The sequence below is a fragment of the Manis pentadactyla genome, chromosome 8, assembly GCF_030020395.1.
Source record: "Manis pentadactyla isolate mManPen7 chromosome 8, mManPen7.hap1, whole genome shotgun sequence".
Classification (NCBI taxonomy): domain Eukaryota; kingdom Metazoa; phylum Chordata; class Mammalia; order Pholidota; family Manidae; genus Manis; species Manis pentadactyla.
Window position 1 is genome coordinate 113,165,582 of NC_080026.1, and position 25,995 is coordinate 113,191,576.

Genomic DNA, 25,995 nt, shown 5'->3' on the forward strand with positions numbered 1-25,995 from the left:
CGGCCCCACCGCCGCAGGCTGGCTCCGACCGCAGCCCCGAGACTTCCAGGCCGGAGCAGAGGCCGAGAAGAAAAGAAAGTGGGGGGGAGGGGGGCCGGGGTGGCGTAGGGGGAGGACTGGGGCGGGGGGAGGGGAGGGCCGGGAGCCGAGCCTCCTGTTCATTAGCAGTTGAGAAAAATTCCTTTCTAGTTTGATCAATCCTTGTTTTCCTCGGCAGAGCCGAGGCGCCCGCCCAGCGCGGAGACGGAGAGCGGGGTCTCTCCGCGGCGGGGGCGCCGAGCGCCGGGCCTCCGGGGAGTGCAGAAGTAGCGACGAGGGGGTCAAGCCGGAGCACCGCCGGGGCTTCTCCTCCCTCCCTTTCTGGTTGGCTTTTTTTTTTTTTTTCCCACTTCTCTCCCTCCCCCTTCCGTTTCTATTTGTGAAGGGAGGAGGAAGGCAGAGGCGGGCTGGTGTCTCTGGACGCGGACTGGAATTTCATCTGAATGACTGCCCCTGCGCGCACGCAGCGCCCCAGAGTCGGCCCGCCCGCGCCCCGCAGCCCGCACCCGCAGACGGCCGGCCAGCCGGGGGGCGTCCGCGCCACTGCCCAGGGACCGCTGGCCCGCCTCGGCTGCCCGGTGCGGATCTAGCAAACAGCGGCGCGGCCGCACTAGGTTCGCCTGCCTCACGGACCCCGGACGAGGCGCGGGTGAGCCGGGAGGAATCCACCATTGCCGCCGCCGCCGTCGTCGCTAGAGGAAGTGTGCGGCTCCCGGCCTCTGTTCTCCGTGGGGCGCCCCCCAATGTCAGCCGTGGGGCCGAGAGCAGGCCTCAGGCCGCCGCTGCCCTAGCCGCGCGGACGGGGAACCGGCCTCTTTTATGGAATTTGGACCCCGGCGCTCCCCTCCAGGGCTGGTGCCCCGGCCGTGGCCCTGGCGCAGTCCGCCGCCTCCCGCTAAGCGCTCGGGTGGAGGAGGAGACGCAGCCGGCTGCGCGCGCGGCGTGAGGACCGAGGCTCCCTCCTCTGGGGGGCGGGCGCGCGGAAGGCGCTGGTGACTGAGCGACTGTCGGCCGGAGCTCGGGGCTTGGTGGGCCTACAGCGGCACCGGACAGACCCCCAGGGTTGCGGAGTTGGGGAGACCTTTCTGGGCCCCCTACCCGCAGCCGCCATGGCGGAGAATTGGAAGAACTGCTTCGAGGAGGAGCTCATCTGCCCCATTTGCCTGCATGTCTTCGTGGAGCCGGTGCAACTGCCGTGTAAACACAACTTCTGTCGGGGCTGCATTGGCGAGGCGTGGGCCAAGGACAGCGGCCTGGTGCGCTGCCCGGAGTGCAACCAGGCCTACAACCAGAAGCCGGGCCTGGAGAAGAACCTGAAGCTCACCAACATCGTGGAGAAGTTCAACGCCCTGCACGTGGAGAAGCCGGCGGCGGCGCTGCATTGCGTGTTCTGCCGCCGCGGCCCCCCGCTGCCCGCGCAGAAGGTCTGCCTGCGCTGCGAGGCGCCCTGCTGCCAGTCCCACGTGCAGACGCACCTGCAGCAGCCCTCCACCGCCCGCGGGCACCTCCTGGTGGAGGCGGACGACGTGCGGGCCTGGAGCTGCCCGCAGCACAACGCCTACCGCCTGTACCACTGCGAGGCCGAGCAGGTGGCTGTGTGCCAGTACTGCTGCTACTACAGCGGTGCGCATCAGGGACACTCGGTGTGCGACGTGGAGATCCGGAGGAATGAGATCCGGGCAAGTACCCTATACACACATACATACACACTCCCGATCGCCTGGGGACCACCCATCCGCACAGGCCGACTCTTGTGACATGAGACCAGTTGCCCCGTAGCAAACTCTTCTACTCCGAAAGTTTGGAGGCAAGGTTTTGGGAAGAAAGGTTTCCCATCGCTACTTGATATGTTGCCGCACCTGTGCTCATAGGGTCTATCTTGTGGGTCATTTATAGAATTGAGGTGTGGGGCTATCAGGGCTAGATTTTGGGTGTTGTTTTAATGTTTTGCAAGCAGCTCCCGCTCCAGCCTTGTTTCTGTAGGCCCTACAGGAAGTCACCAAGGCAGTGACCCAGGTCCTGCTTCTCCAGCTGCTGTTTATGTAATGAGTGTCCTGGTGCGGCTGCTGTGGCTGACATGATCCATGATGCTGGCATACCAATGAGGAAGTAAACAAAAGCAGCCATGTTAGCTTCAAGCCCTATTGGAAACACATTGGGGGGGTGACGGGGAGCTTCCGGAGGGAGAACAGAACTCCGGGTATCTATCTGGACAAGGCCTGGACAGCCAGTGGCATCATGGGACAGTGTCTCAGCCATTTGGATTATTTCCGATAGCGCACTCTCCATCTGTGAGAATCGCTGCCCTCTGTATGTGGGAGTGTTGCATGTGTCTGCATGAACAAACAAACCTTAAAGTATGTGTCTTCATCACCCTGAACCCTTTTCTCCCAGCCTAGCCTGCTATCACCACCCTCCCACATTTGGGGAGGGGAAGTGGAAGACGGAAAAAGAATCCTGTGGGTTTAAGGTTGAGCCGCCTTGCAATCTGGTTTCAGGCAGCTGGCTCCCCTGGGCTGCCGGCGGGCCGGGTGATTACAGAACCGCATCCCCTCCCATTGTATACACCCTGCAGCAGCGGCCAATGTCAAAACCGCCTTCCCCCTTTAGGCCTCTGGGCCTGGCTTTGGAACTGGACTGAGGCAATACTTCCATCCCCTTCAGTGGAGGGGGACTCCTCCTAGGTCCCACCCTGGTCCCCTGGCTTTTGGGGTTGAGTCATGCTAGAAGGAAGGGATTGGCCTGAGACTGTCTGAGCTATCTCAGAAGCTCCAGCTTGGGGCCTGATGTGATACCATGGGGCTGACGTTGGCCTTTGGTAGGACTGGGAGTGTTTTTGGGTGGGGGCCCTGGAGGCTAGTTGAGGCCAGTGGGGAGCTTGGGTATGAGGAAGCTCTGAGCAGGGGATGGGTATACACAGAGGCTGTTTCCTGTGGGGAGACCAGTCAGAATGAGTCACTGTTTAGCAATTAAAAAACATACACATACAACTAACAAAAGGCAGGAGAGCAGGGGCAGGGATAACAAATAAAATTTACTATATAATTAGTTTCCAATTGGTTGGTCTAGCGCTGGGTTTTTGTGCCAGTACGACCCTCTAGCTTCTTAAAGGAAGTATGGGGGATGGAGAGAGGAGCCATTCCGCCTCCCCTCTACAATAATTGGAAAAGGCAGAGGCCTATGGGAAGGAATGAGCCCCTGGTGTCCTCCCGCAATCCCACTTGGGGCAGGTGGAGCCCAGCCTTTCCCCAGTATTGGGAAGCTGCTGCTATTAATAAAGGCGGAAGGTCTGGTGGAGACAGCTGGAAAAGTGCAGAGGCAGGAGAAAGGAGCGCCGCTGTCCAATTCTCCTTCTTGGGATTGGCAGTGGAAAGTTAGAGAGGAAAGCTGGAGATGCAGCTGAAGGGAACAGAGGAGGGGGCAGCAGCCAGGGTGATGTGCGAATGTGTGCCTGCATCCACAGTTTTGCTCTGAGTGCTAGAGGTGTCTTTCATTTGGGTGGGGGAGAAAACAATTGTGCCTGACTTGGTAATAGGAGAGTATCTTTAGATGTGCATCTGTGTTTGCCAGTGTCTCTGAGACTGTCTGCTTTGCCCTCAAATACACCTGTATAGTTAGAGGAAGAGGGATGGGTGGCCCATGCATGCAGAGTATACCCTGGGGTTCCCACCAGTGGATCCCTGATCCCTTCAGCACAAGAAAGAAACTGGATCAAAGCAGGTGCTGAACTGTGTCAGCAGCTCTGTGTGTGTGTGTGTGTTCATTCCTGTTCCTGGTGAGTGCAGGCTCAGAAGTAGTGGGGATGCATCAGGGCCAGATGTGCAATTCTGTGCACTCAGCATCTGTGCCCCACAGCCTGAGTCTCATCCCCCTCAAGCTTCCCCCATCCCAGGCTCTCAGATTCTCTCTGGTGCCCTAGGGCACTGGAGTTGGAAACCCTGCAATAGTCCAGCACCACTTATTGAATGTGGGGGAAAGGAGGCTCCACCCTGGAGGAAAGGGTGAACCCTAGGGACCCTGAATGGAAGAACCCATTGAGTTCTCCATTCTTTGGAGGCCAGCCAGGGGGAGGAGCATTTTCAGGGCCTCTTTTCACTTGTCCGGGGAGCCTGTCTTAAAGGACCTCTGCTGGTGCTGTGGATGAGGGCAACAGAATTCTCCTGGATATAGAGCAGAAGCCTGGAGACCTGACACATGCCTTAAAATATAGCTTGGCTTTTTGTGCTTCCTCTTCTGTGTTCCGGTGGTAGGCGGGAGTGGTGGTGGGGTAGGTGGGCAGGCTGCTGAAATGCCCTATTGGCCAGAAATAGGAAACCCTGACCAACTTCTCCCTGGTGGCCCCCACTGGCATACTCAACACAGGCAGAGAGACCTAGGTGGTCAAATCCTCTTATAGACCCCCAGGTTTAGGGGTTCATCTGAGCAACAAGGGACTGGTATAATCTGGGAGCACCCCTATCTCATGATCTCCCTCAACATGGAAGGAAGACCCAAGGATAAGGCCTGGTTATGTGTGAGGGGCTATGCAGGTGTGTGTGTGTTTTCAGGTCAGAGCTGCGCCTCTCTCTCATTCCTAGGACCCAGGTCAGGGCTGGAAATGTTGCAGGACCCTGTGCCTTGCACTCTTGGAGGTTTAGAGTTGAAAAGAGATGTTCTCTGGGGAAGAGGATCCCAATGCTTGGGCCAGTTTGGGGTTGGCAGTGGTGGGGGTGAGGTTACCCTGTTCACATTGCCCCTGGTTGGAGGGGTTGCACTGGGACCCTGGCGGGGGTCCTCGATCTTCATTCCAGGTGTCTGTCTCCAGGTGGGCTGTGGGAGTGAAGGCTGCTCTACCCAGCTGTGCTGGGGCTGCAGCCCAGCCTGACCCAGGCAGCACAGACCTCACTGCTTTGCTTCCCCTGCTGGTACTCCTTAGGTCTTAGGCCTGATCTCTGCCTTGAGCATGTGAGATGTGAGGGTCATGTAGCCGCCCCTTCCTACACCATTCTTACTGAGTCTGCCCAGAGGGGGTGCTGGCTGGAACTTCCTCCCCGAGCCCCAGGCAGAGAGGAGCGTCAGGCAGAGGCCCAGCCCCCCACCTCCACCCTGGGATCCTGCTGACACAGCCAGACGCCTGTCATGCACACCCTATTGCTTGCTCTGCCTCCTGAAGCCCTGGGTGGCTGTGCCTCCACGTCTGTCTGTAGGTGTGTGTGCGCGTGTGTGTAACCAGCATGTCTGGTTGTATATCTTACATGTGACTAATTTTTTTGTATTTCATGTGTATCTCTGAGAAGGTACAATGTGAGAGGCTGACTTAATTTTGTAGTTGTCCCGTGTGTGGCTGCAGGGTCAGGAAGACGTGTGCACTTGTGTTTGTGAGAGAGGGGAGGGTGTCTGCATGCCCTGCTCACTGTGTACCAGCAGGTTGAAGCTGAGTGTGCATGCGTGACTGTCAGTGTGATGGCACTAGTGTGGGCCTGCCTGCCCAGACGGCAGTTGGTTTGAATCTTGTGGGACTTTCTCACCTGGTGGGGTGTTGGGAAGGGTAGGGGAAGATGGGATTCACCTTAAGGAAACGCTTTTTGCCTGTGACAGGTGTTGGAGGTAAATTCTGATGGATCTATCCTGGAATGCTATGTTAAGGGCAGTCTGGGTGGGCATAGGAAGGGGTCCCCAGCTTGGGCCCCTGCCCCGGACTGAGCAGGCAGACTTGGCTGGCCTCAGCTCTGGAAAAGCCTTCCTTCCTGGTTGGCTTGGCATTCAAACCCAGACAAAGGGGGGCTTTCTCTCTCGCCTCTTTGTTCTGCTGCCCCAGAGTGCTGCTCTCTGCATGGCAAAAGCTAATTCCACTGTGCAGCTGGGAAACCCTCTCTGGGGTCTGCCGGGCCTTGCCTCCGAGGTGCTGCCTCTCTGCTTGCCCAGGCTGCTGCCCTGTAGCCTCTTCTCTTTGGGTCTGTGGTTGCCCTAGCCTGGAGGTCCACAGGGTAGCCCAAGGCAGGGACTGAGACATGGAAAGGGGACTCTAGGGCAGGCAGAAGCTGCTCTGAGACGAGGGGAGAGTGTTATGGTCCAGAGAGAGAGGATGCTAACATACTCCTGGGGCAGGGCTTACGTGGGAAAGTAGGGGGGTAGGCATGGCAGTTGGGGAGAAGATTAGGATGGGGTAGCTCTGAGCAGGGGGTGCAGCCAGAGCTGGAGCTGGCATGAGAGTCATCTGGGCAGGGGCCTGAGCAGGAAGAGGTGAGTCAGCAGCCCAGCTCCCTCTTCTGCCCCGGAACTGCCCACTGCAGAGACTGCTGGACCCAGCCCTGGCCCTGTTTGAAAACCTCGGCCTGCCTTGCCCAGCCCCTGGGGCTCTGTTCTCTCCTGACCTTGCTTCTCTCCAAGGTTAACTTTAGGGTTTTATATTATTATTATTATTTATTAACTTTTATTCAGCCTAGAGTCTCCACGGCCTCACCTGTCTGCCTGGTCCAGTTTGGCATCGAAAGTGCCAGGCTTTCCCAGGTCAGGAATGTAAGGGTCTTATGATTGCCCCCTTCTCCAGGTTGGCAGGGGAATCAGGGAGTAACTCAAGACAGAGTCTAGAACACTGGGCAACAGGTATGAGAATCAGGATGTTCTGGGGCCTTGGAGGGATGGGAATGGGTGCCCCCAGGACTTCTTGATTCCTTCACAGGTCCGTACGTGACCATGGGAGGCCTTAGGTCCTAAGGGACAGGGACAAGGATAAGAGTGGGCAGGTCCCACCTGGGCCAGGGGCTGCTGAGTGGGGCTGGGCCTCACATTGCCTCTCTTCCTGCTGGAGGCCTGGGCCCTCAAGTGCTGGTAGTCCAGACTATGCTTCCCCACTCCACTCTACCACTTGGCTCCTATACACTTGAGGTGTGCCACAGTCCAGGTGACCCACTGTCAGCTGGGAGCAGCTTGTAGAGTGCCCCCCACCCCCAACCACATTGAGAGCTCTTGCTCTTAATCAAGCTGGGAAATTGTTCCTATCTCTCAGCTGTGGGTTTATCCAAGATGGGAAATGGGGCCTCAGTGCTCAACAATTCCCTCAGGGTTGGGATGGAAAGGAGGCTGCTGGTAGTGGGGAGGGATCCAGGCCTTCCTTTCTCTGCTCTCCATCTTCAGCTTCTCAGCGACCTGATTCGGTCATTTGGTAAAACTGAGATGAGTGGTAATGAAGGGACAGCAAGTGGATATATTTCTCTTCTCCCCAGTTTCCCAGTGCCCTCCAACCCCGTGATTCCCCCAGGTGTTGTCTGTGGCAGAATTAAAATCACCTGGCCCCAAGAGAAGGCAGTCACTGCAAGGGTGAGCTGGCTAGCATGGGCCCTCCTCCCAGACCTCCCTGGCTGCAACCCCTAGCCAGTGTCCTTCCCATTCCTGCCCCCTCCCTGAGCCCTGAGCAGAGACAAGAGCCCAGGGGCCTCTGAGCTGGGGACAGGGAAATGAAACCCAGCCACCTGCTAGGGAGTGTGGCCACTGCCTTTGCTAAGCCTGGGCTGGGCTCCCACCCCAGAGGGCTCTGGGCAGGTAGGAGCCAGTACTTGGACCATGAAGCTAAGGGAAGAGACCGCAGAGTACCAGGGTGAAAGTGTTGCCAGGAAGGGCTCTGGGGAAAGCCTGGAAGAGGGAAGGGGTTGAGCCTCACACCCCAGGACTGGACAGGAGCCCTTGGCTCTTCCCTGAGGGGTCAGTTATGAACTCCCTGAGGGGGTTTCAGGAAGCCAGAGGAACCTCCCACTGGTCTGGAGGGTGGGAATGGAACAGCCCCATTCCTAACCTCTGAGGGAAATTGGGCTGGGAATCTACCTGGAGCTGCCTCTCCCCTGCCCCTCATCTGGGCCGGCCCCAGATGCACCCCTAAGCTGCTGCTGATGACTGTGGTCATGAGAGGTTGGGCAGGGAGACCCTGGTGCACAGATGTGTGGGAGTCAGTGGGGTCCTGGGCTTTCGGACATCCTGGCACCAGGAATGCCAAAGTGGCCTGGGGCCTGAGATGTACCTGGGGCAGGGTAGGGGTGGGGGGGTGCTGTCCTGAGTGTGGATATGAGGCATTCAGCAAACAATTTGAGGGCACTTGTTACAGGGGAGGTAAAAGAGCCTAATGGTCCTGAAGGGGTGGCCTGGCCACCTTACCTTTATGACAGGCCTCCCTCGATTGTCTGGGGCCTTCAGGAGACACAGGCTTCACCAGGCAGAGTTGCAGTATATGAGCAGCTGTGTGCAACTGGGGCAGGAGGTGGTCCCAGGGTCTGGGAGGCAATGTGTGTGTGTGTGTGTGGTTGTGTGCACGTATCTGGGTGGTACTGCAGGCGACTGCCTGCCTTCTTCGCACACCAAGGGGCAGGTTCACAGGCTGGGAAGATACATGACTGCTTCTATTCCTGCCCTCCATCCAGCCATGTTGCTTCTCAGGCTCTGACTCCCAGGCTGGCAGCAGCTCCCTGTGCACATTGGGCTGGGGTGGGGACCTGCTGGAAGGGCAAGGTGCTAGGGGCAGGGCAGGGTCTTCTGGGGCTGGTTCTTGGAAGTCCTTTCCTGGGGTATTGAAAAGCAAGTTGTTCAAGGGTGTGCCCCAGGCTTCCCCAGCTTAGAATCTGAGAGCCTTACCCCCTACCTCCTGTTCCTAGAGTCCTGGGTTTTTGTTTCTAGAGCAGCCACCAACACAAAATGAGGTTGCTGAATTCTCTTGCTGGCCTTGGTTTCCCCCATATGTAAAATGGACTGGGGGAGGGAAGAAGAGGGAGGGTTTGGGAAGCCAGATGGGTGTGGGTGGAAGTGGGGGTCGTGGAGTCAAACTTGAGAGTCACTCTGAGCCCTACACAGATCTTTCTGTGATGGTGGTAAGGTTTTGTATCTGTAGTGCCCCTTCCATTGGCGACTAGCTACACATAGCTATTGAGCACTTAAGCTGAAAGTGGTACAACTGAAGAAATTGTTTAACTTGGTTAATTAACTTAAACTGCCACATGTGACTGGTGGCTACTGTATTTGACTGCACAGCTATCAAGGGACAGCAGAATATGACCGCCCCACTGCAGGGCCAGGGTAGAGAAGACCTGCACAAACTCCAAGCAGGGGTCATGGACAGTTTCCTAAAGCAGTGGGGCCTTAAACTGGGCCTTGAAGGCTAGACAAGGAGAGGGAGAGAGCACTGTGGACTGCAGGAAACTATCAACAGAGTGCAGGGAGTTCAAATGTTCATAGTAATAAGGACAGATACCAGCCTACCTGCTGGGAGAGTCAGGTCATAAGAGAGCCTTCACGCCATGCTAAAGTGTTTGGAGGAAGGGAATCATTGAGAGTTCTTGAGCAGGGGGAGAGACCCTGTTTGAAGAGGTATGTCTTGGGTTCTTCAAGAGGGTTCTTGAAGAGGAGGAGGTTGATGGGAATGGATGAAGCATCTGGGATGGGTAGGGCTGGGAGGAGAGGGATTGTGGAGACAGGAAATTAAGGGCTAAGAAGAGCTGCTTGGTCCAGGACCATCTACCAGACTGGCCTTGGGTCTTAAAAGAGCCAGTTTCCTTTCCACCTGGGTCCAACTAAGGGGCTGAGGGAGCTAGGGAAGACTTCAGTGGCCTAGCTGGCAGCCTCAAGTGCAGAGAGCAGGTGGCTAGTTTGCCTTACACACACACACACAAGTGTTAAGCAAGTATAGGGTGAGATCTCTGGACTGGGCCAGAGGGCCTATGTGACTTTGGAAGGTTGTCTGACCCTCTGCATCTTACAGTACGCATCTCTGAGATGGGACTCCCCAGAGAAAGGCAGCATGACTTGGATAAGAACAGACCCTACTGCCAGATCACCTAGGGTTGTATCCCAAGTCTGACACTCACTCGCTGTGTGACTTTGGATAGATTATTTAACCTCTCTGGTTTCCTCTTCTCTGAAATGAGGGTAATAATAGAACTTGTCTCATAGCTTTACTGGGATCATTAGATAAGTCTCTACAGGAAAAATTCTTAGAACAGAGGCTGGTCTGACTCTGCCCTCAGAAAGCTCATGGTTTAGATATGTGTGGGAAGCTATTCCAGGCTTTTTGTTCCTGGGAACAGGCTGGCCAGACAGCTGTCACCAGGCCTCTGGGATTGCATGGGGGCAAAAAGGTGTTAGATGGCAGAAATTTCAGGTCATCTAGGTCAAAGGAGCTATAGGATGAGTCTGTTCTCTAGATGGAAGCATGGTGCTCACCCATCTTTGGTAAGAGGTGAAGCTGCAGGCCCCTCTGATGCCCCTGCCCCAACTGTTCCTGCAGAAGATGCTGATGAAGCAGCAGGACCGGCTGGAAGAGCGAGAGCAGGACATTGAGGACCAGCTGTACAAACTCGAGTCAGACAAGCGCCTTGTGGAGGTAGCCAAGCCCAAGCCCAGGGGATGGGATAGGGGTGGCTTGAGTGCAGGTCCTTGGGCTAGTTCCTTGCTGGGCTACTACTGCATGGTTGGCTCTGTGCCAGAACCCTCAGTCAGTCATTCAATGAACTCTCAGTGGTGAGCCCCTACTGGTGCCAGGGCAGCCTGGGGGATTGGGGACCCAGATACCATCCAGGATGAGAGATAGGCAGGAGCAGCATCGAGAGGTCCCCAGTACTTACCTGCATGCCCACTCTTGCCCCCTGTGCCCACAGGAGAAGGTGAGCCAACTGAAGGAAGAAGTGCGGCTGCAGTATGAGAAGCTGCACCAGCTGCTGGATGAGGACCTGCGGCAGACGGTGGAGGTTCTGGACAAGGCCCAGGCCAAGTTCTGCAGCGAGAACGCAGCGCAGGCGCTGCACCTTGGGGAGCGCATGCAGGAGGCCAAGAAGCTGCTGGGCTCTCTGCAGCTGCTCTTTGACAAAACAGAGGATGTCAGCTTCATGAAGGTGGGCTGGGCCTGGGACCAACTGGTAGGACCCAGAAGACATTGCTAAATTGGGATCTGAAATACTCCCCAACCAATTTCCCCCATCAGCATGGCTTACAGGAGCCAGGCTTCATGGATTCAAAACCCTTCTACTCTCTTTTGAGCTTTGTGACCCTAAGCAAGTATGTTCCCTATGCCTTAGCTCTCTCACCTATAAAATGGGGTGATAATAGGGATCTACTATCCTTTATCCACAATTCCAATTTTTAAAAATCTCTGAAAACTGAAAAAAAAATTCCTGGCAACTCATTTACCGGCAAAAATTTACCTGAACAGATGTTGGCAATTTGTGGCCTTTCAAACATTTTGCTGCAGAAGTACTGATCTTCCTACTGAGGAAGATATGTAATGTATGGTACAGGCACTACATTTCCCTTCTAAAACCAAAAAAATTCTAAATTCCAAACACATCTGGCCCCAAAGGTCTTGGGTGAAGGATTGTACACCAGCAGAACCTTCCTCGTAGGGCCGTTGTGTAGATAAAGGATGGATGTAGAGACCACACTTCGTGTTGTTTGTCACATAGCAAGTGTCCCGTAAATGTTGGCTATTCTTATCTTTTAAAAAAGGAAACACCCACCTTGCCACCCTCTGGCCAGAATCGGAAGGCCAGCCCTGCCTGGGAAGGGGAGGAAGGCCAGCTTCTGTTTTCCCTTCTCCCATGCTGCCTTTCCCACTGACTAACCCTTTTCTCTCCCCCTAGAACACCAAGTCTGTGAAAATCCTAATGGACAGGTGAGCAGATGGCTGCCTGCCCTCAGGGGAATGAATCTGGGGAGCTTGGGGGGCCAAGCCCACCCAGGGAGGGAGGGCGGGCTCACTGGTGATACCTCCTCACAGCAGATGCCCCGTCCACTGCCCTCAGGACCCAGACCTGCACTGGCAGCACCCTTTCTCCCCCTAAGATCGGCCACCTGAACTCCAAGCTCTTCCTGAATGAGGTGGCCAAGAAGGAGAAGCAGCTGCGGAAGATGCTTGAAGGTGAGGGTGGGGTCCTTGGGAAGGGAGAGAGCCCTTTGGGCAGGGCTAAATGCCAGAGCTTTCCCTCTGAGAGGCAGCGTGGCCTGGTCAGGTAACCCTTTCTTCATACACTGGCTTTGCCACACTGACTGAAACTTTGGGAAAGCCTCATGAACTCCCTGATCTTCAGTGTTTTCAGCTCTAAACTGGGAATAATAACAGTGTGTATGCGCTAATGGAATAGTGAGCATGGACCAAGGTGGTGCATGATGTAATGTGCTTGGTCCTCTAGATAGCAAAGGGGCTGGGGAGGCCTGGGTTCCTTGGGATGGGAACTTTGGCGACTTTTGCCCCAAATTCTCCACAGGCCCCTTCAGCACACCGGTGCCCTTTCTGCAGAGCGTCCCCCTGTACCCTTGTGGCGTGAGCAGCTCTGGGGCAGAAAAACGCAAGCACTCAACAGCCTTCCCAGAAGCCAGTTTCCTAGAGACGTCATCGGGCCCTGTGGGCAGCCAGTATGGGGCAGCAGGCACCACCAGCAGCGAGGGCCAGTCAGGGCAGCCCCTGGGGCCCTGCAGCTCCACGCAGCACTTGGTAGCCCTGCCAGGAGGCGCCCAACCAGTACACTCAAGTCCTGTGTTCCCCCCATCACAGTATCCCAATGGCTCTGCCACCCAGCAGCCCATGCTCCCCCAGTATGGTGGCCGCAAGATTCTCGTCTGTTCTGTGGACAACTGTTACTGTTCTTCCGTGGCCAACCATGGTGGCCACCAGCCCTACCCCCGCTCCGGCCACTTCCCCTGGACAGTGCCCTCGCAGGAGTACTCACACCCACTCCCACCCACACCTTCCGTCCCTCAGTCCCTTCCTGGCCTGGCAGTCAGAGACTGGCTCGACGCCTCCCAGCAGCCTGGCCACCAGGATTTCTACAGGGTGTATGGGCAGCCGTCCACCAAACACTACGTGACGAGCTAACGCCACACGGGCGGTGGGGCGCTGGGAAATCTTTCACCCCCAGCCTCCAGTGGCTTGGGAATTATGCATTCAGAGACCTGCCCTTCTACCTTTCTGTCCTCCTTCCCTTTCTCCTTGATTCCCTCAAGTCTTTTCCTTTTGGATTTTGTTTTGTGTTGGGCTTTGTTTTTGATTTTTTTTTATATTATTATTAATCTCCTGGACATGGAGGTGACAGTGGGAGCTGGCCTGGGCTGGGCCGTGGGTGGCCCTTGAGTTGGAAAAGCGTCTACCTCAAGGCGCTGAGCTCTCTTTCTGTCTCTCCTTCTTCCTTCCACTCCTCCCCCTTCCCACTCCGGTGCTGGAAGGAGCCTCAGCTTCCCCTGAAGCCTTGGGTGGGGGGCCCAACCCTCCTCACCCAGCCCTGGAAGGAAGGACCAGTGCTCACTGGCCTGCTTCTCCTCTTGTTTTTCTTTTGGGCAGTTTGATCACTGACTGAGTAAGGAATGACCGTAGATTGTGGGCTTTGGTTTTTGTTTCTGTCTTTTTAGTTTTTTTTAAACCAAGAATGATTTCTGCTTCCTTCTCACCTTCCTCCCGGTCAGAGTTCAAAGGCCACTTCTCAAGCAGCTTTTGGCACCTTCAGCCTCAGAGTGGAATCTTAAAGACAGGAACCCCATGTCCAGGAAAGGGGAAAAGGAACTTTGCCAATGATAGTGACCACAGCAAAAGCAAATAATAATAATATTAATAATAATAAAGAGAAATAAAAGAAATAATAAAATAAAAGCATAGCACAGCCTTTGTTGAGGTCAGCAGGGAAGGAGGGGCTGCCCCGATTTGGGTCCTTGCCTGGATTTTGACACAGCAACTTCCTGTAGTGAGCACTTTGTATGAATTGTGGACTTCCTGTTCTCAAGGCGCAGGTATTTATTCTGTAATCTGTCTAGAGCACACACCGAAATCCAACCTTCTAATAAACATAATGGCGCAGTCCCACTCCCTGCCTCGCCTCTTCCCCCAACTGCCCAAGGTCTGGAGTCTTCAGGTGTTGGTGTGGGGAGGAGCCCTCTAGGGATGGAAACCCCTGCCCTCCCTGTCTTCTCTCCTGAGTCTGGCCTATTCCAGGCCTGTGAGTGTCAATTCATCAGGCACTAACTACATCTACTCTGGGCCTTGGGTTCACTTCCCAAATATATGCCGAGGGCTTACCAGGCCCAGCCCCCTGCTGCATGGGCCCTGGCATCTCTTTGAGGTTCTGCCAACATGCTCTTAGCTAGGACAGACAAGGAAGAAAATAGCTTTCTGTGAGTCTTGCACAGTTTACCTCCTTCAGTCTACAAGTATTTATTGAGCATATGCTAAGTGCCGGGTACTGCAGGGCCATGGGTCCAGATGCAGAACAGACCTTGTCTTGGAATTTAGTCTAACTGGGCCTTGGCTCCATACTTCCTTTGGTGACTTGGGTTCTGGCCCTTGCCTCTGAACATGGAGGAAAAGCAGGCAGGAAAACCTTTGGCTCTGGGAGGCATGGATATAGGACAGTAAGGTGAAAAAGACATCCTAACCCAATCCCCTTTGGTAGAGCTGCTCAAAGTCTCTAGTGTGTCTTCGAGCTTCTTAAAAGAGCTGATTCCTGAGGTTCTGCTTAGACTCATGGAAATTGCTGGAAGCTCAGGAATCTGCATTTTCAACTCATAATTGTGATTCATCCTGGGGCTTGAAAAGTGCTGCCCTGAGGGGCTGATTAGGGTCCTGCTTGTCACAGGGATGCCTGGGTGGAAGGAGGGGCTGGGGCATACCCATACACCATGTGATCTCTGGTTTATTGCCTAACATGCACAGATCTGTTTATGTCTTAAGGCAGCCTGTGCCTTTCATCTAGTAGGAAGGAGCTTCTCTACTTGTTGCCTAGTTCTCTTTCCCCTTGCCTGATGGAATCAGACCTGAATGCTTCCCACTCCAGGAAGTCTAGAGAGAGGCAGGGAGCCACGAATAAGTCCTGTGCCAGGGGTCCACGCCTCTTCACCAACCTCTCAGCACTCCTTTTCTCAGAAAAATAAGGACTCATATTGGAGGACATGGCCAGGCCATGTCCCCTATCTGGTTAGGCTGGCCAGACCAAACCCGAGCCTTGGTCCTTCCCTCCTGTGAGAGTAGAAAATGATTCAGTGTGATGTGAGTGGACCTTTGCTTCATTGCTCCTCCCTCCCCACTTTGGCCGGGAGGCAGAGCCAGGACCTGGTTGACAGCAATTGGCCCTTCCCCTTCCCTTCCCCTGCACCTGTTTGGGGTTAAAGAGGGGGTAGATGGCTGGAGCTCATTGCCCCTCCAGTCCAGGCTGGAAGGATGCCTAGGGGCAGGTGCTGGTGGACCACATCTGCCCCTGTCTCACTGTCCCTTTCTCTAGTTGTCAGGAACCCTGGGACATCTTCTGTGCCAGGAGATGGGAGCCAAGACAAAAAGCTGCCCGATTTGTTTCTCATTTGACCTAGTTTTGTTTTAGCTGATGGGAGGGGCCCTTTCTCCAGGTACATCAATCAGACTGAGATATGGAGACAAATCTGGTGGGGGTGGATTGGCTTGAACCCCACCAAGTCCCAGCTTTGAAAGCGCACCCCAGAAAATTACATATTCAGGCACACAGGCTATAGAAGTATCCAGCTGCCTGTAGTGTGGCCTGAGGGTGCTGGGGCAGCCGGGGAAGCAGGGAGATGCTAACCCCACCCAGCTGTCCCTAGCCACCCAGCTGTCCCTGGCTTTGTAGAAGCAGCTGTCACACACCTCCCAAAAGGTTCAGGAGCAGGGGAGGCCCAGAATGAGCTGGAGCGGCCGCTGGAGAAGGCGTGGGGGCAGGGTCAATGAGGTGGGGGGAAGCTTCCCCACCCTGCACTGGTTTGCACACTCAGACACCTCTTCACACCCACAGGCACACCCTGTGCCTCACTCCACCAACAGCTCAGAGAGACCGCTCTCACACCCCAGGCGGTGCCCTCCCGCCCTCCCGAGAGGCGCTCTCTCCTCCCCTTTCCGAGAAAGGCTGGGTGTCGAGAGCTCGTCTCCCCCACTCCACCGACTGGGGGCGGCGGCTCCTGTGGCCCAGATGTGCGGAGCCCGCGGAAAGGCGACTGCCGGGGGGGTTTCCTCCTCCCGCCACCCTTGCCGGCCTGAGCTCTTTTATGTCGCTGTCCTCGCGGGTCCCAGCCGCGGAACCCAGCAGCTGCGGCCCGCTCCGCGCCCCCAGCCTCTCTCCCAGCTGTCTTTGGGGCGGGACCGAGCAGCTGGGGAACAGCTGCAAGGCGGGGGGTGGGGTGGTGCCTCGGGTGCCCCCTGCAACAGCCGGAAACAGTCTTGGTGCCCAGGAGGGGTGCAGAAGGCCGGGAGAGAGCGAGGCCTGCGGGGTGGTCTGACTCCTCCCCTCCCCCAGCGCATCTGGCCGGGCCAGCTGAGAGCTGGGGGATCAAAGCCCCCTCCCGGCTTCAAAGGGCACCCTGGGGCCGGGGAGGCGGGTAGGGCAGCCGGGAACACCCTGAGCCTCTAGGCCCCTCTCTCGAAGCGAGACCCCACCTGTTAACCTCACCTCTGGGTTCTTCCAGCCCATGTTCACATCCACCCACTCGACCCTGTCTCTGTCATTATGCCTTCTCCTCAAGACACCTTCATTTTCTCCCATCTGAGGGTGGGGGAGAACCAATGAGCACTTTCAGGACCAGGGCTGGGCCGCTGGGGGATTCCCTACCCCACCTCTTCCTCCTGTAAATTCCAGGGGTAGGGGGTAAGGGGGTGGAGAGGGTCTAGAACGTGTCCTTGTGCCACCTAGGGCTCTAGGCCTACAAAGAACGGGGGATGTTGACCTTACTGGGACTGGGGGTTAAAGGGAAGTAGAGAAATGATTCATGGGTGTCCTTGGACAGACCCCACCACGTTTTAGTCCCTCTTCTAAAGTGAGGGTCTCCCTGTATAGTTTTGGAAAACGCTTCCTTGGAGGTGCTTTAGACAGTGGTCTCTAGAACCTGGGATCCTAGAACACTCTAGAGTCCTGTTTCTTCAAATTAAAGGGTCAAGAAATGAAACTGAGGGCACTCTTGGATTGCTCCTTCCCTACACTCTGTGCAAAAGCCCGGAGGCTAGGGCCTGGGATTCGCTAAGATCCCAGAAACTTCACTGGAGGCTGAGGGCAATGGGAAACAGCTCAGAGTGCAGGGCAGAGGCAGCCAGGGTGGGAGCTCATGGACCTGGACAGGGGGTGGGCCGGCCTTAAGAACAGCTTCTTCCTTCCACTTGTCTCTTTGTTTCCCCAACATTTTGCCCTTTCCACCTGCACCCCAAAGACTTTCTTCTCTTCTAGGGCAGGATGTATTCACTCTGCTTGAATTCTTCCAGTAACAGAAAAAACTTAACCTCAAGACACTCCTTCTATAGTGAAAGCTCTTATAAAAAACAAATCTGGTGTGTAGGGCTCTGGCCTCTGTCATATTCTCCATGGTGTGCGGGAATCACCCCCTGTGAGTGGGAAAGCCTTCGAGAGCCCAGGGCCTCTTCCCTCGTAGTCCCTGTCCCTGGCATTTATGATGCAGGGACTTGACAATGGATTTACCCCAGAGTTCTGGGAGTCCGAATGTTTCCTCCATGGGTGACCAGTTTTCTTTAATTGCTGTGTAGTTCTACCTCCTCTCAACTGCAGCAAAATGGGATATTTATGACTTCTCCTTGCACTCGATCTTCAATAATTGGGTCTTTCTTGAGAGAGAACCCATCTGCTCATTTCCATAGATTATTTTTCATTATTGACGTTGAGACAAGAGGCAAGAAGAACATGATAAAGTGGTTAGTGTGCTGCATAGTTTCCAACAGTCTGCAGAATGGGGTGGTTGGCGGTAGCATAGGGTAAATCTCAAAACTGCAGGTAAAAAATGGAATGAGGGAGCAGGTTTCCAGGAATTGAATATTTAGGGTGATGTAGCCACCTGGAAAAAGTGGCAGGGCAGTGATAGCCACTGTCCATGTGGATGTCCTGGCTGCCTGGTTGTGAATTGGATGTTGTCATCAGATTCTCTCCATGTCTGTGCCTGCTGTGGGGCATGGATGCAAGTGGGCAGCTCATGGCCTAGCAGGGACTCTCCGTCCACACTAAATGCTGTTCCCACCAGCTGTGGCTCCCCACCACCTATCATGTGGGGTCATCTTTGATTTTTCAGAGCCCAGCACAGTGTCTGATTCATTCATTTGTTCAACAAATAATTACTGAAGTCCTAATGCTGGGCACTGTTCCAATCAGTGAACAACACAAACTCTCTGCCCTCCTGGAGCTGATAACTTAGTGGGGAAGAGACAGATGATAATGAATCAGTATGAGTGATTTATTAGGTAAAAAATAATAGTAAGTAGTATGAAGGAAAGTAAAGCAGGGTGAGAGGGCCTGGCAATTTTTAGGTAAGGAGGTAGTCAGGGATGGCTTTACTGAACTGGGGCCACTGAGCAGAGACTCAGTGTGAGGAGGCAAGGTCTGGGGCACCTGGAGCAAGAGTGCTCCGGGCAGAGGGAACATGTGCAAAGGCCCCAGGCAGACGAGGCTTGCTTGAGAAGCAGCAAGAGGGGGGGGTGTTGCTGGAAAGAGTGAGGGGCAGAGCAGTGAGTGATGAGGTCTGAGAGCAGGAGAGAACAGGGCCACACATGAGACCTAGGAAGTGTTTTGCCTCTGCTCAAGAGATGTTTGCTGAATGAATGAATGCCAAATGCCTAGGCTGTAGGGCTCTAGGAGTTTCACAAGGCAGCCTGGTGGGCTGTATGGTACCGGGCCATCTTCCTGTGGAGGTGGAACTTGGATCATGCCCTAAAGGAGGGGTAAAAAAATCACAAAAGAGGGGACAAACACTCCAGGGAAGAGGTGGCTGTGAGCACAGGTAGGGAAATAAAACTGTGAGGGTTCAGTTGAGGGGCAGTAAGGATAGATCACCTGAAGCTCAGGGAATGTGGGAATCCATGATTAACAGGTCTATAGAAAAGGCTGGGGTCAGATCAGAGGGGCCTTAAATGACAGGGTAACCAGCTTGTATCCTATGGGGCATCTGAGCGGGGGAACTGAGTTCTAGAACAATGGCTCTGAGCCCTAAGGAGGTGAGTAGCCAGGCAGCAGAGGACAAGGTGGCCAGCTAGGAGGCAGAGGGGGTCCAAGTGAAAGAGGAGGTAGAGGGGCAGGGTGCAGGTGAGCCCCAGCCCAACGAACAGGAAGGACTGTGGCTTGGCCTCCAGGACCCACTGCTCAGGCCAAGGGATGGCAGCCCAGATCAGGCCTTCTCCTTCCCTGCCAGCCAGCCATGGACCCTGGAGTCAGCAGAAAACTCCGGCCCCAGGGAGGAGGCGGTGCAGAGCCAGAAGCTGCTGAGGGAGCACTGGCAGCAAGATGCCATTGTACGTCCGCAATCAAGATACTTCAGAGGAAATCAAAAGCACCAACTGGGGAAATGATGTGCGCGCTCTCTCTCTCTCTCTCTCTCTTTTGCTCAAACACACACACAAACTTCTGCCTCCAAAATGGGTCAAGTGAAGGCTGTGGGCGTGGGCTGGGGAGGGAGGGCTGAAAGGAGAGGAGGCCCAGGGGCCTGGGAGCAGCCTGGGTGCTCATGCCCACTCACCCTCCTGGCATAGGGGATGGCGGCAGCTGCAGAGTGGGGTGGGCCATGAGGATAAATATACACCTCCCATGCATATGGATAATGCACACAGCTGCCCTGCCTGCTTTGTGTTCATTAGGACCAACTGTTTCAGGAGCTGTGGCAGGCGGGCAGGAGGGGGTAATGTGCCCATTCACAGATCAGGGGTAGGGGGGTTGCCTGCAGCTGTGCAGACACCTCCCTCCTGCCTGGATCAGCATCCTGGTCCCTGAATGCCCCTTCCTTCCCTCCTCTTTGTCTTTCCTTCAACTCTCTGCTCTGGCAGATGTGAGGGTCTCAGGTTGGGAAAGTGGCCTGGAAAGTGAATCAGGGTGAAGTCCAGGCTGACCCCCCAGAGATGATGGGGGAATTGAAGGGAGAGTTGGGCTGGATTGCATCCCTTGGCCCTAGGATGGGCTGTATCTTACAAACAAAAGCCCCTGTTCCCTTCTGTTCAAAAGTCATCTATAGCATCCAGAAGGGAAAAAGTACTTTGGCCCCGTTGCCTGGAGGCTCCAAAGAAGCACCATTCATATTCAAAAGCCCTGGATCAGGCTTGCTCTGTGCCTCCAGACAGAATCCATGGGGCTTTGGGGTGGTGGGTGTCTTGCCAATGGGTTTCAGCCCCGGGCAAGTTCACTATGGATTCAATGTGACCAAAGAAATTACAGTAGAACGTTCTTGGGGTGAAAGGGTTATATCCAACTTTATTTATTTCCATGGTGGCAGGTCAATCACTAGAATCCCATCCACTCAGAGCGAGTCTGCATGCAGCAAGCTGGTCTCTGTCTCTGGGCCTCTCTGCTCCCACAGCTGTCTCAGTCTCTGTCCTCGGCGTTACCACCACTCCAGTCTCATCTCTGCTCTCCTGCAGCCTTGCAGCTGTGCCACCATGTCACCCAGAGTACTGGGTGGAGCTCTTTATATGGAGTCAATAATGATGTATTGTCCACACATGTGTAGTGAGTTAGCTAACCAGGGCCAGGTGAGAATCCTGGCCACAGGAACCTTCTCTTTATCCACAGTGAGCCAGCATGATTATGCATGATTCTGACCTCTTGCCAGGAAGGAAGGCTAAGGAAGAGAGGCTGTTGGCTCCAACTCCCCAGAGCAGGTCAATGGACCAGGTGAGAACTAGGCCCAGGGAGAGGTCTGGCTGGTGTAAAGGTAGGGCTACCAAGTATGCCTGAGAGTTTGTGACCTACACAAGGGCACCTGATGAGGGGAGCTCAACTAGTGCCAGGCCTTGCACACCCTGGAGTGGGACCTCCTCTCCCATATGGGTCAGCGGTGGCCCAGGTGACAGGTCTGTCTAGTTTCAGGGGCGTGCATTCTGTTAACAAGGTGAAGGAAGATTGTGGGCGGGTGGTGTGGGCATGCATCTGTTTGCAGCCAGCCCTTCTCCTTCCCCTCTAGCTGGGTCAGTGTGCTCTTGGAGCTGCTGGCCCTCTGCTTCAGCACCCTTCTCCTCCATTTTGGGCTGGGCACTGGCAGGGTGTTGCTGAGCCCTGGGTGAGAATGGCAGCAGCTAACGCCAGGCCAGGGCCGGAAGGGCAATATCCTCGCTGGCCTCTTTCCTTTGTTGTCAGGGCTAGGACCCCCTGCACCCTCTGGTGGTGGCCTACAGAGCAGCAGCCACCTCTGGGACTCTGGGAAGGGTCTTGTGGATCCTGAACATGGGGGCGATAAAGACGGAGGCAGGCCTCTTGCTCACCTCCCTGGTTCCTGGAGTGCCTGCTCCCAGCAGTTCCCAGCCCTGTGTTTAGACAAGATGGTGTCCTGGAGAAAAATGGGCTCTCCTGCTGATGGGAATCCCAGTCAAGCCATTTCCTAACTGTGTAGTTTTAGGTAAGTGACTTAATTTTTTAGAGGCTTGGTTTCCTTTCCTGGGAAGTGTGGATAGGAGTGGTTATATTGTAGGCCTACTGGAAGGATTAAGTCCAGGGAGGACTAAGGAGCAGCGGTTTGCTCAGCTGAACAGTAGTTCCACCCCCACCCCATGACCTTCAGCGTCAGGTGTTCATGCGAGTTTTCCCACAAACCCTGCCCCTCTTAGACTCAGCTTGAGCGCTGCAATTCTGTCATTAATAGTTCATTTTTTTAGCAACAGCTTTTTGTCCCTGGGACACTGCTATTCACTCTGAGAAAAGAAACCTCTCCATGTTCCGTGGTGCCGGAGGATTCCTTAACTCCTTTTTGGGGCTTAGAAGCCAAAAGGGAAAAAAGTACAGGCTCCCCAACCCGCATCTGAAAGTAGAGCATTCCTGTGGAAACTTTCCTATGCTGAAGTGGCATAAAGCAGTCTACCCCTCTTTCTGAAAGTTTGTGTTAGGCCAACCTGCTTTTATGAAAGCCCTACATTAGTACAGTAACAGCCTTTTTGGTAAAGTGAAAATCTTCACATTTCTTTCAGTGAGTGAAAATAGGTACTAGTGCAGGTCTCCTGTAAAAGCAGTGGCAAGAAAGAACTTCTGGAAAGCAGGAAATACTTGTGTCACAATGCACACTTGGGGCCCAGCAAACAGGCCCTGGTTACAAATTCTTGCTTTGCCCTGCTTTTCGGGGGGATCTTTAGCCAGTGATTCCAAATCTGTGAGCCCTACCCCAAAACAGTGACAATACCTACAGGTAATAATGTTGCAAGGACTAAATAAAATAGTAACTGTACGGTGGTACTGGTTTTTAACAATTTGCCTGGTCTGACTTTGTAAGGGCCTAGTTGTTGGCCATCTCTCTACATGCCATGTATGTAGCTGGTTCTGGACACACACACACACACATACACACACGCATGCACGCAGTAGTGCTGGACCAGCAGATTCACTGCAGGGAGCAGGAGTTCTCTCTCCCTCCTCCCATCCAGCTCCTGGTGCTGAAGCTTCTCTCTGTTCTGCAGTATTGGAAAAGGAAATTACTGAACAGATTGCAATTAAGTGGTAAGGGGGGAGAGAGAGACAGCAGCCCTAAAATGAAGCTTGACTGAGCGCTAAACTGTGTTTTTGCCTGGAGCCAATCAGGAGCCTCTGACAAGAGCCCGTTACCACTTACAAATCTAATTGCAAAAGGTGTGGCTGGGGTGGCCCTGGGAGCCCCAGGAGAGGAGGGGGCTGCCAGCGCCTCCAGGAAGACTGCTGGCCTCCTGCTTGTTGCCTCAGAAGTTATAGAGTCACGCTGGAGGAGAGGCGGGTGGGGGGCAGAAGGCTTGGCTGCTGGCGAAGGCCTGGACTTGCGAATTTCTGCAGCTATTATAATAGTTTCCAATGATTTAGTACCTACTATGCACCAGGCATCCACAATCTAATTATCTGTTAGATTATCCAGTCCTGGAGCACTCCACAGGTAGATGATTATTACCTCATTTTACAAAGGATAAACTGAGGCACAGAGTGGCCCTACTATGTGCTAGCCATTGCCCTAGTCTAGGGACTTTATTTACATGACACCTCTTTTCAATCTTCCTACCACTTTGGTCCCATTTGGTGAACGGGCAGGACTTCAAAAGAGTAAGTAACTTGCCCAAGATCACAGAGCTGAGTTACAGATAGGCAAGAATTGAACTTGGGTGTCTCTGACTCTGGGAAACACACTTTTTAACTATAACACTCCGTCCCTTTATTGAGCAAGGTTTCTTAATAGAGTTGCCAGATTTAGCAAAACAACAACAAAAACTCGGGATGGCCTGTTAAATCTGAACTTCAGATGAACAATGACTTTTTTTTTGAGTATTGTAAGTAGATCCCAAGTACTACATGGAGTATACTTGCATTAAGAACAATTTATTTATTTATTTTAAATTTTAAACTCAAGTTTAACTAAATGTCCTGCTCTTTATCTGGCAACCCTAGACCTTTTTTCTTCCCCTGCCTCAAGCTCTCCTCTGTTCTGCCAACAGCTTGCCTTTCAGGGCGGCCCTTGGGCCCCACCATGCTGGTGTGTCTCCAGGCTGCTGAAGGGGAAATCAAGCTCTTCAGCTCCAGAGGGTGGGGCCATGGACATATCCCTGCTGTGCTACCTACTGTGTGACTTTGGGCAAGTCTGTTGCTCTCTCTGAACCTTCTCCAAAAGGTAGACCCAGTAGGAGGTACTAGGTAATTAGTATATTTGCCACCCCTAACTTGCCTAATGTCTTCTCCTTTTTTCCTGTCTGCGGGAAAAATGGTACAAAATCTCTGACTGTGCTGCCATAAGGACAAGGAACCCCAGGGGAGCAGTGTGGTCAGGGCAGACCCATGGTGTGGGCTGGGAAGGCTAGGGCCCGAGGCTGCTGGGAAGGGGCTATTACTGTCTTTGTCCTACAGAGGTGGCAGCCTGCTGCAGCATTCAGATGCAGGTCCCCAGCCTCTCCCACACTGATGGATCTGTGATCTTGGGCAAATTTCTCAACTGGGGGCTGTGCCTCAGTTTCCTGAACTGTTAAGTGGGACTAATGCTGCCCTGTGGTGTACGTATAGTGCTGGTATACAGGAGGGGTCAAGTAAAGGGTTCTTTTTACCATTATTATTGGTGGTGGTGGTATAAATATCATACCCTTCTGCAGAAAGCATCTTGAGGAATGCTGACCTCTGAAAGGACACACACATCTCAGGCCCTCTCTGAGCTTCAGCAAAGAGCACAGCACATCCCAGGCTGCCTTCATTTCAGCCAAATTTTATTTGTCAGATTTTTGACAGACGTCTAAATTATACATTGAATTTTTCACATGACCAAATACCACGTCCCTTCCTTTGATTATCATTTTCAAAAGGGACTATAAAAAAAGAGCCTTTCGATGGCTCAGACCAAACCCTGAGACCACACGGAGTGCGGAGCTAAAAATAAAGGGAAGTAAGAACTGGCCCCTGAGAAGGAAAGAGAAATCAAAGCAAACTCTGACAGGAATCAAGGGACGGGTCCTGGCGAGGGTGGCCTGGTGTCACCCTCCAGGCCAGGCCGGATGAGGAGCGGCTAACAGTGAGGGTGGGGCACAGAGTGGCACAAAAATAACCACCGCTTTAGCCCAGAGGAGAATAAAGAAATTTGTCCAAAGCCAGGCGAGAGAGAAGTGGAGATGGAGTGGGGGCAGGACTGTGTCCTTCCAGCAGTTTCGGCTCTGCGGACTTCTGTAACCCTGGCACATTTCTCCCCACCGGCATAATCACTGACTTTCAGCTGTGCACCGACATGTTTCCCAGCTCAGCCCACATCAATGACACCCTTGTTTCCATAGTAACCAAGGGAGAGTGAAGGGGAAAGGGTGTGCTGCGCTGGGCCCGGGGAAGCAGCCAGAAGGAGCCCCTGGCTCAGAGCAGGTCGGAAGGGAGCCCGCATCCCGGGCCCCAGCCCTCGCCCCACACTGCACTCAGAGGCAGCCTTGTGCAGATCAAGTCTCACCCAGACTCACTGGCAGTGGGAGGAAGGCAAGACTGTATCCATCTTTCTAGCTTCAAATTCTGTCTTCTGGTCCGGGCCACAGGGGGCAGGGGTGGGGCTGGGAAGAGGAAAGGGGCTTGTAGAGCATTCTGTTTTTACAAATGGGAACTTTCAAACTCAGCATTTTTCGGTTTCTCTCATCTACTCCATGAGCCCCGGGAGGGTTCAGTAGGGCTCAAAGGGAAGGTGAAAGCTTGTGACATCTACAACGTCTCTATGTCCTTCTGCTGAAAAGTAAATCTGAACATTCAGAGGGTGTTTCCAGGGAGAGGGCGAGTGGCTTCTGCCTGCTGGCCGAGGCCTTCGGAAGGCTCCTTCAAAGTTTCCTAAGTTGGCGGTAAAAGAACGCAGATACTCTGCAGACCATCCACGGCCAGGGTCAAAGCTCCATATCGCAGTGTTCCAAAATTACAGACCTCATTTTGCCCCTCAGAGAACATCCCTTGTGCACTATTTGGAAGGAAAAACATTTTCAAGTGCTAGAGCCACTTTTCCAGCCTTACAGAAGAGGGGCTTTCTGCTTTCTTATCATTCTCTTTTGCCTCTGTTCAGAGCAAGAAAAGGAGCCTGAGAGAATGGCACCTGAGAAGGTGTTTGCAGGGGACAAGTAGCTCAGGGGTTTAGAAAACCTCACCTTCTTTTGTTTTGCAAGTCCTTACAGATCCGTCTGCACAACCCCAGGGCACCTTTTCATGTCTGGCGCTGTTAATGACTTTCACCCCAGACCGCCTTTGAAGCTGGCCATGCTTCAGCCTCACCTGCACAACTTTGTCCAGAAAAAGCCAGTACTGAGAGCCAGGGGTTGGGGGGGCCCCTTTGGCTCACATGCCTTGGTGAGTTTGGGAAGGGAAGGCGGCTGGCCTCAGGAGACCCACCAGCCCCTGGAGAGTCTCTTACTCATTCTCTGAAAACCCCCGCACTCAGGCACCAGAAGAGTTCAGTTCAGGAGCTGGGTGATGTTCTGGCCTGCTTTCCCATGCTTGAAGCCGTGGATTTCTTTAGGCTCAGGGAAACAAGTTCTCTTTGCAACATGGGGTAGAAGTCTACTGTCTAGTCGGCCCACAGAGGTCACATTTTGCTGGAGAGAGG

General features: G+C 54.1%; 1 protein-coding gene across 1 annotated transcript; it reads left to right on the plus strand.

Moving 5' to 3' along the window:
- Positions 1 to 1,072: 1,072 nt before the first annotated feature.
- Positions 1,073 to 13,838, plus strand: TRIM8 (tripartite motif containing 8). The gene is made up of 6 exons (XM_036898941.2): positions 1,073 to 1,718; positions 10,286 to 10,381; positions 10,656 to 10,889; positions 11,634 to 11,665; positions 11,796 to 11,911; positions 12,258 to 13,838. The coding sequence occupies exons 1-6, from the start codon at positions 1,149 to 1,151 to the stop codon at positions 12,863 to 12,865; spliced, it is 1,656 nt and encodes a 551-aa protein (XP_036754836.1). The 5' UTR covers positions 1,073 to 1,148; the 3' UTR covers positions 12,866 to 13,838.
- The last annotated feature ends 12,157 nt before the right edge of the window (positions 13,839 to 25,995 follow it).

Bases quoted from the DNA above. Each gene is read 5' to 3' on its own strand.
- TRIM8 (XM_036898941.2), top strand. From the start codon at position 1,149: ATGGCGGAGAATTGGAAGAACTGCTTCGAGGAGGAGCTCATCTGCCCC. The intron at 10,382-10,655 runs GTAGCCAAGCCC...CTGTGCCCACAG, and splicing joins CAGACAAGCGCCTTGTGGAG to GAGAAGGTGAGCCAACTGAA. The intron at 10,890-11,633 runs GTGGGCTGGGCC...CTCTCCCCCTAG, and splicing joins AGGATGTCAGCTTCATGAAG to AACACCAAGTCTGTGAAAAT.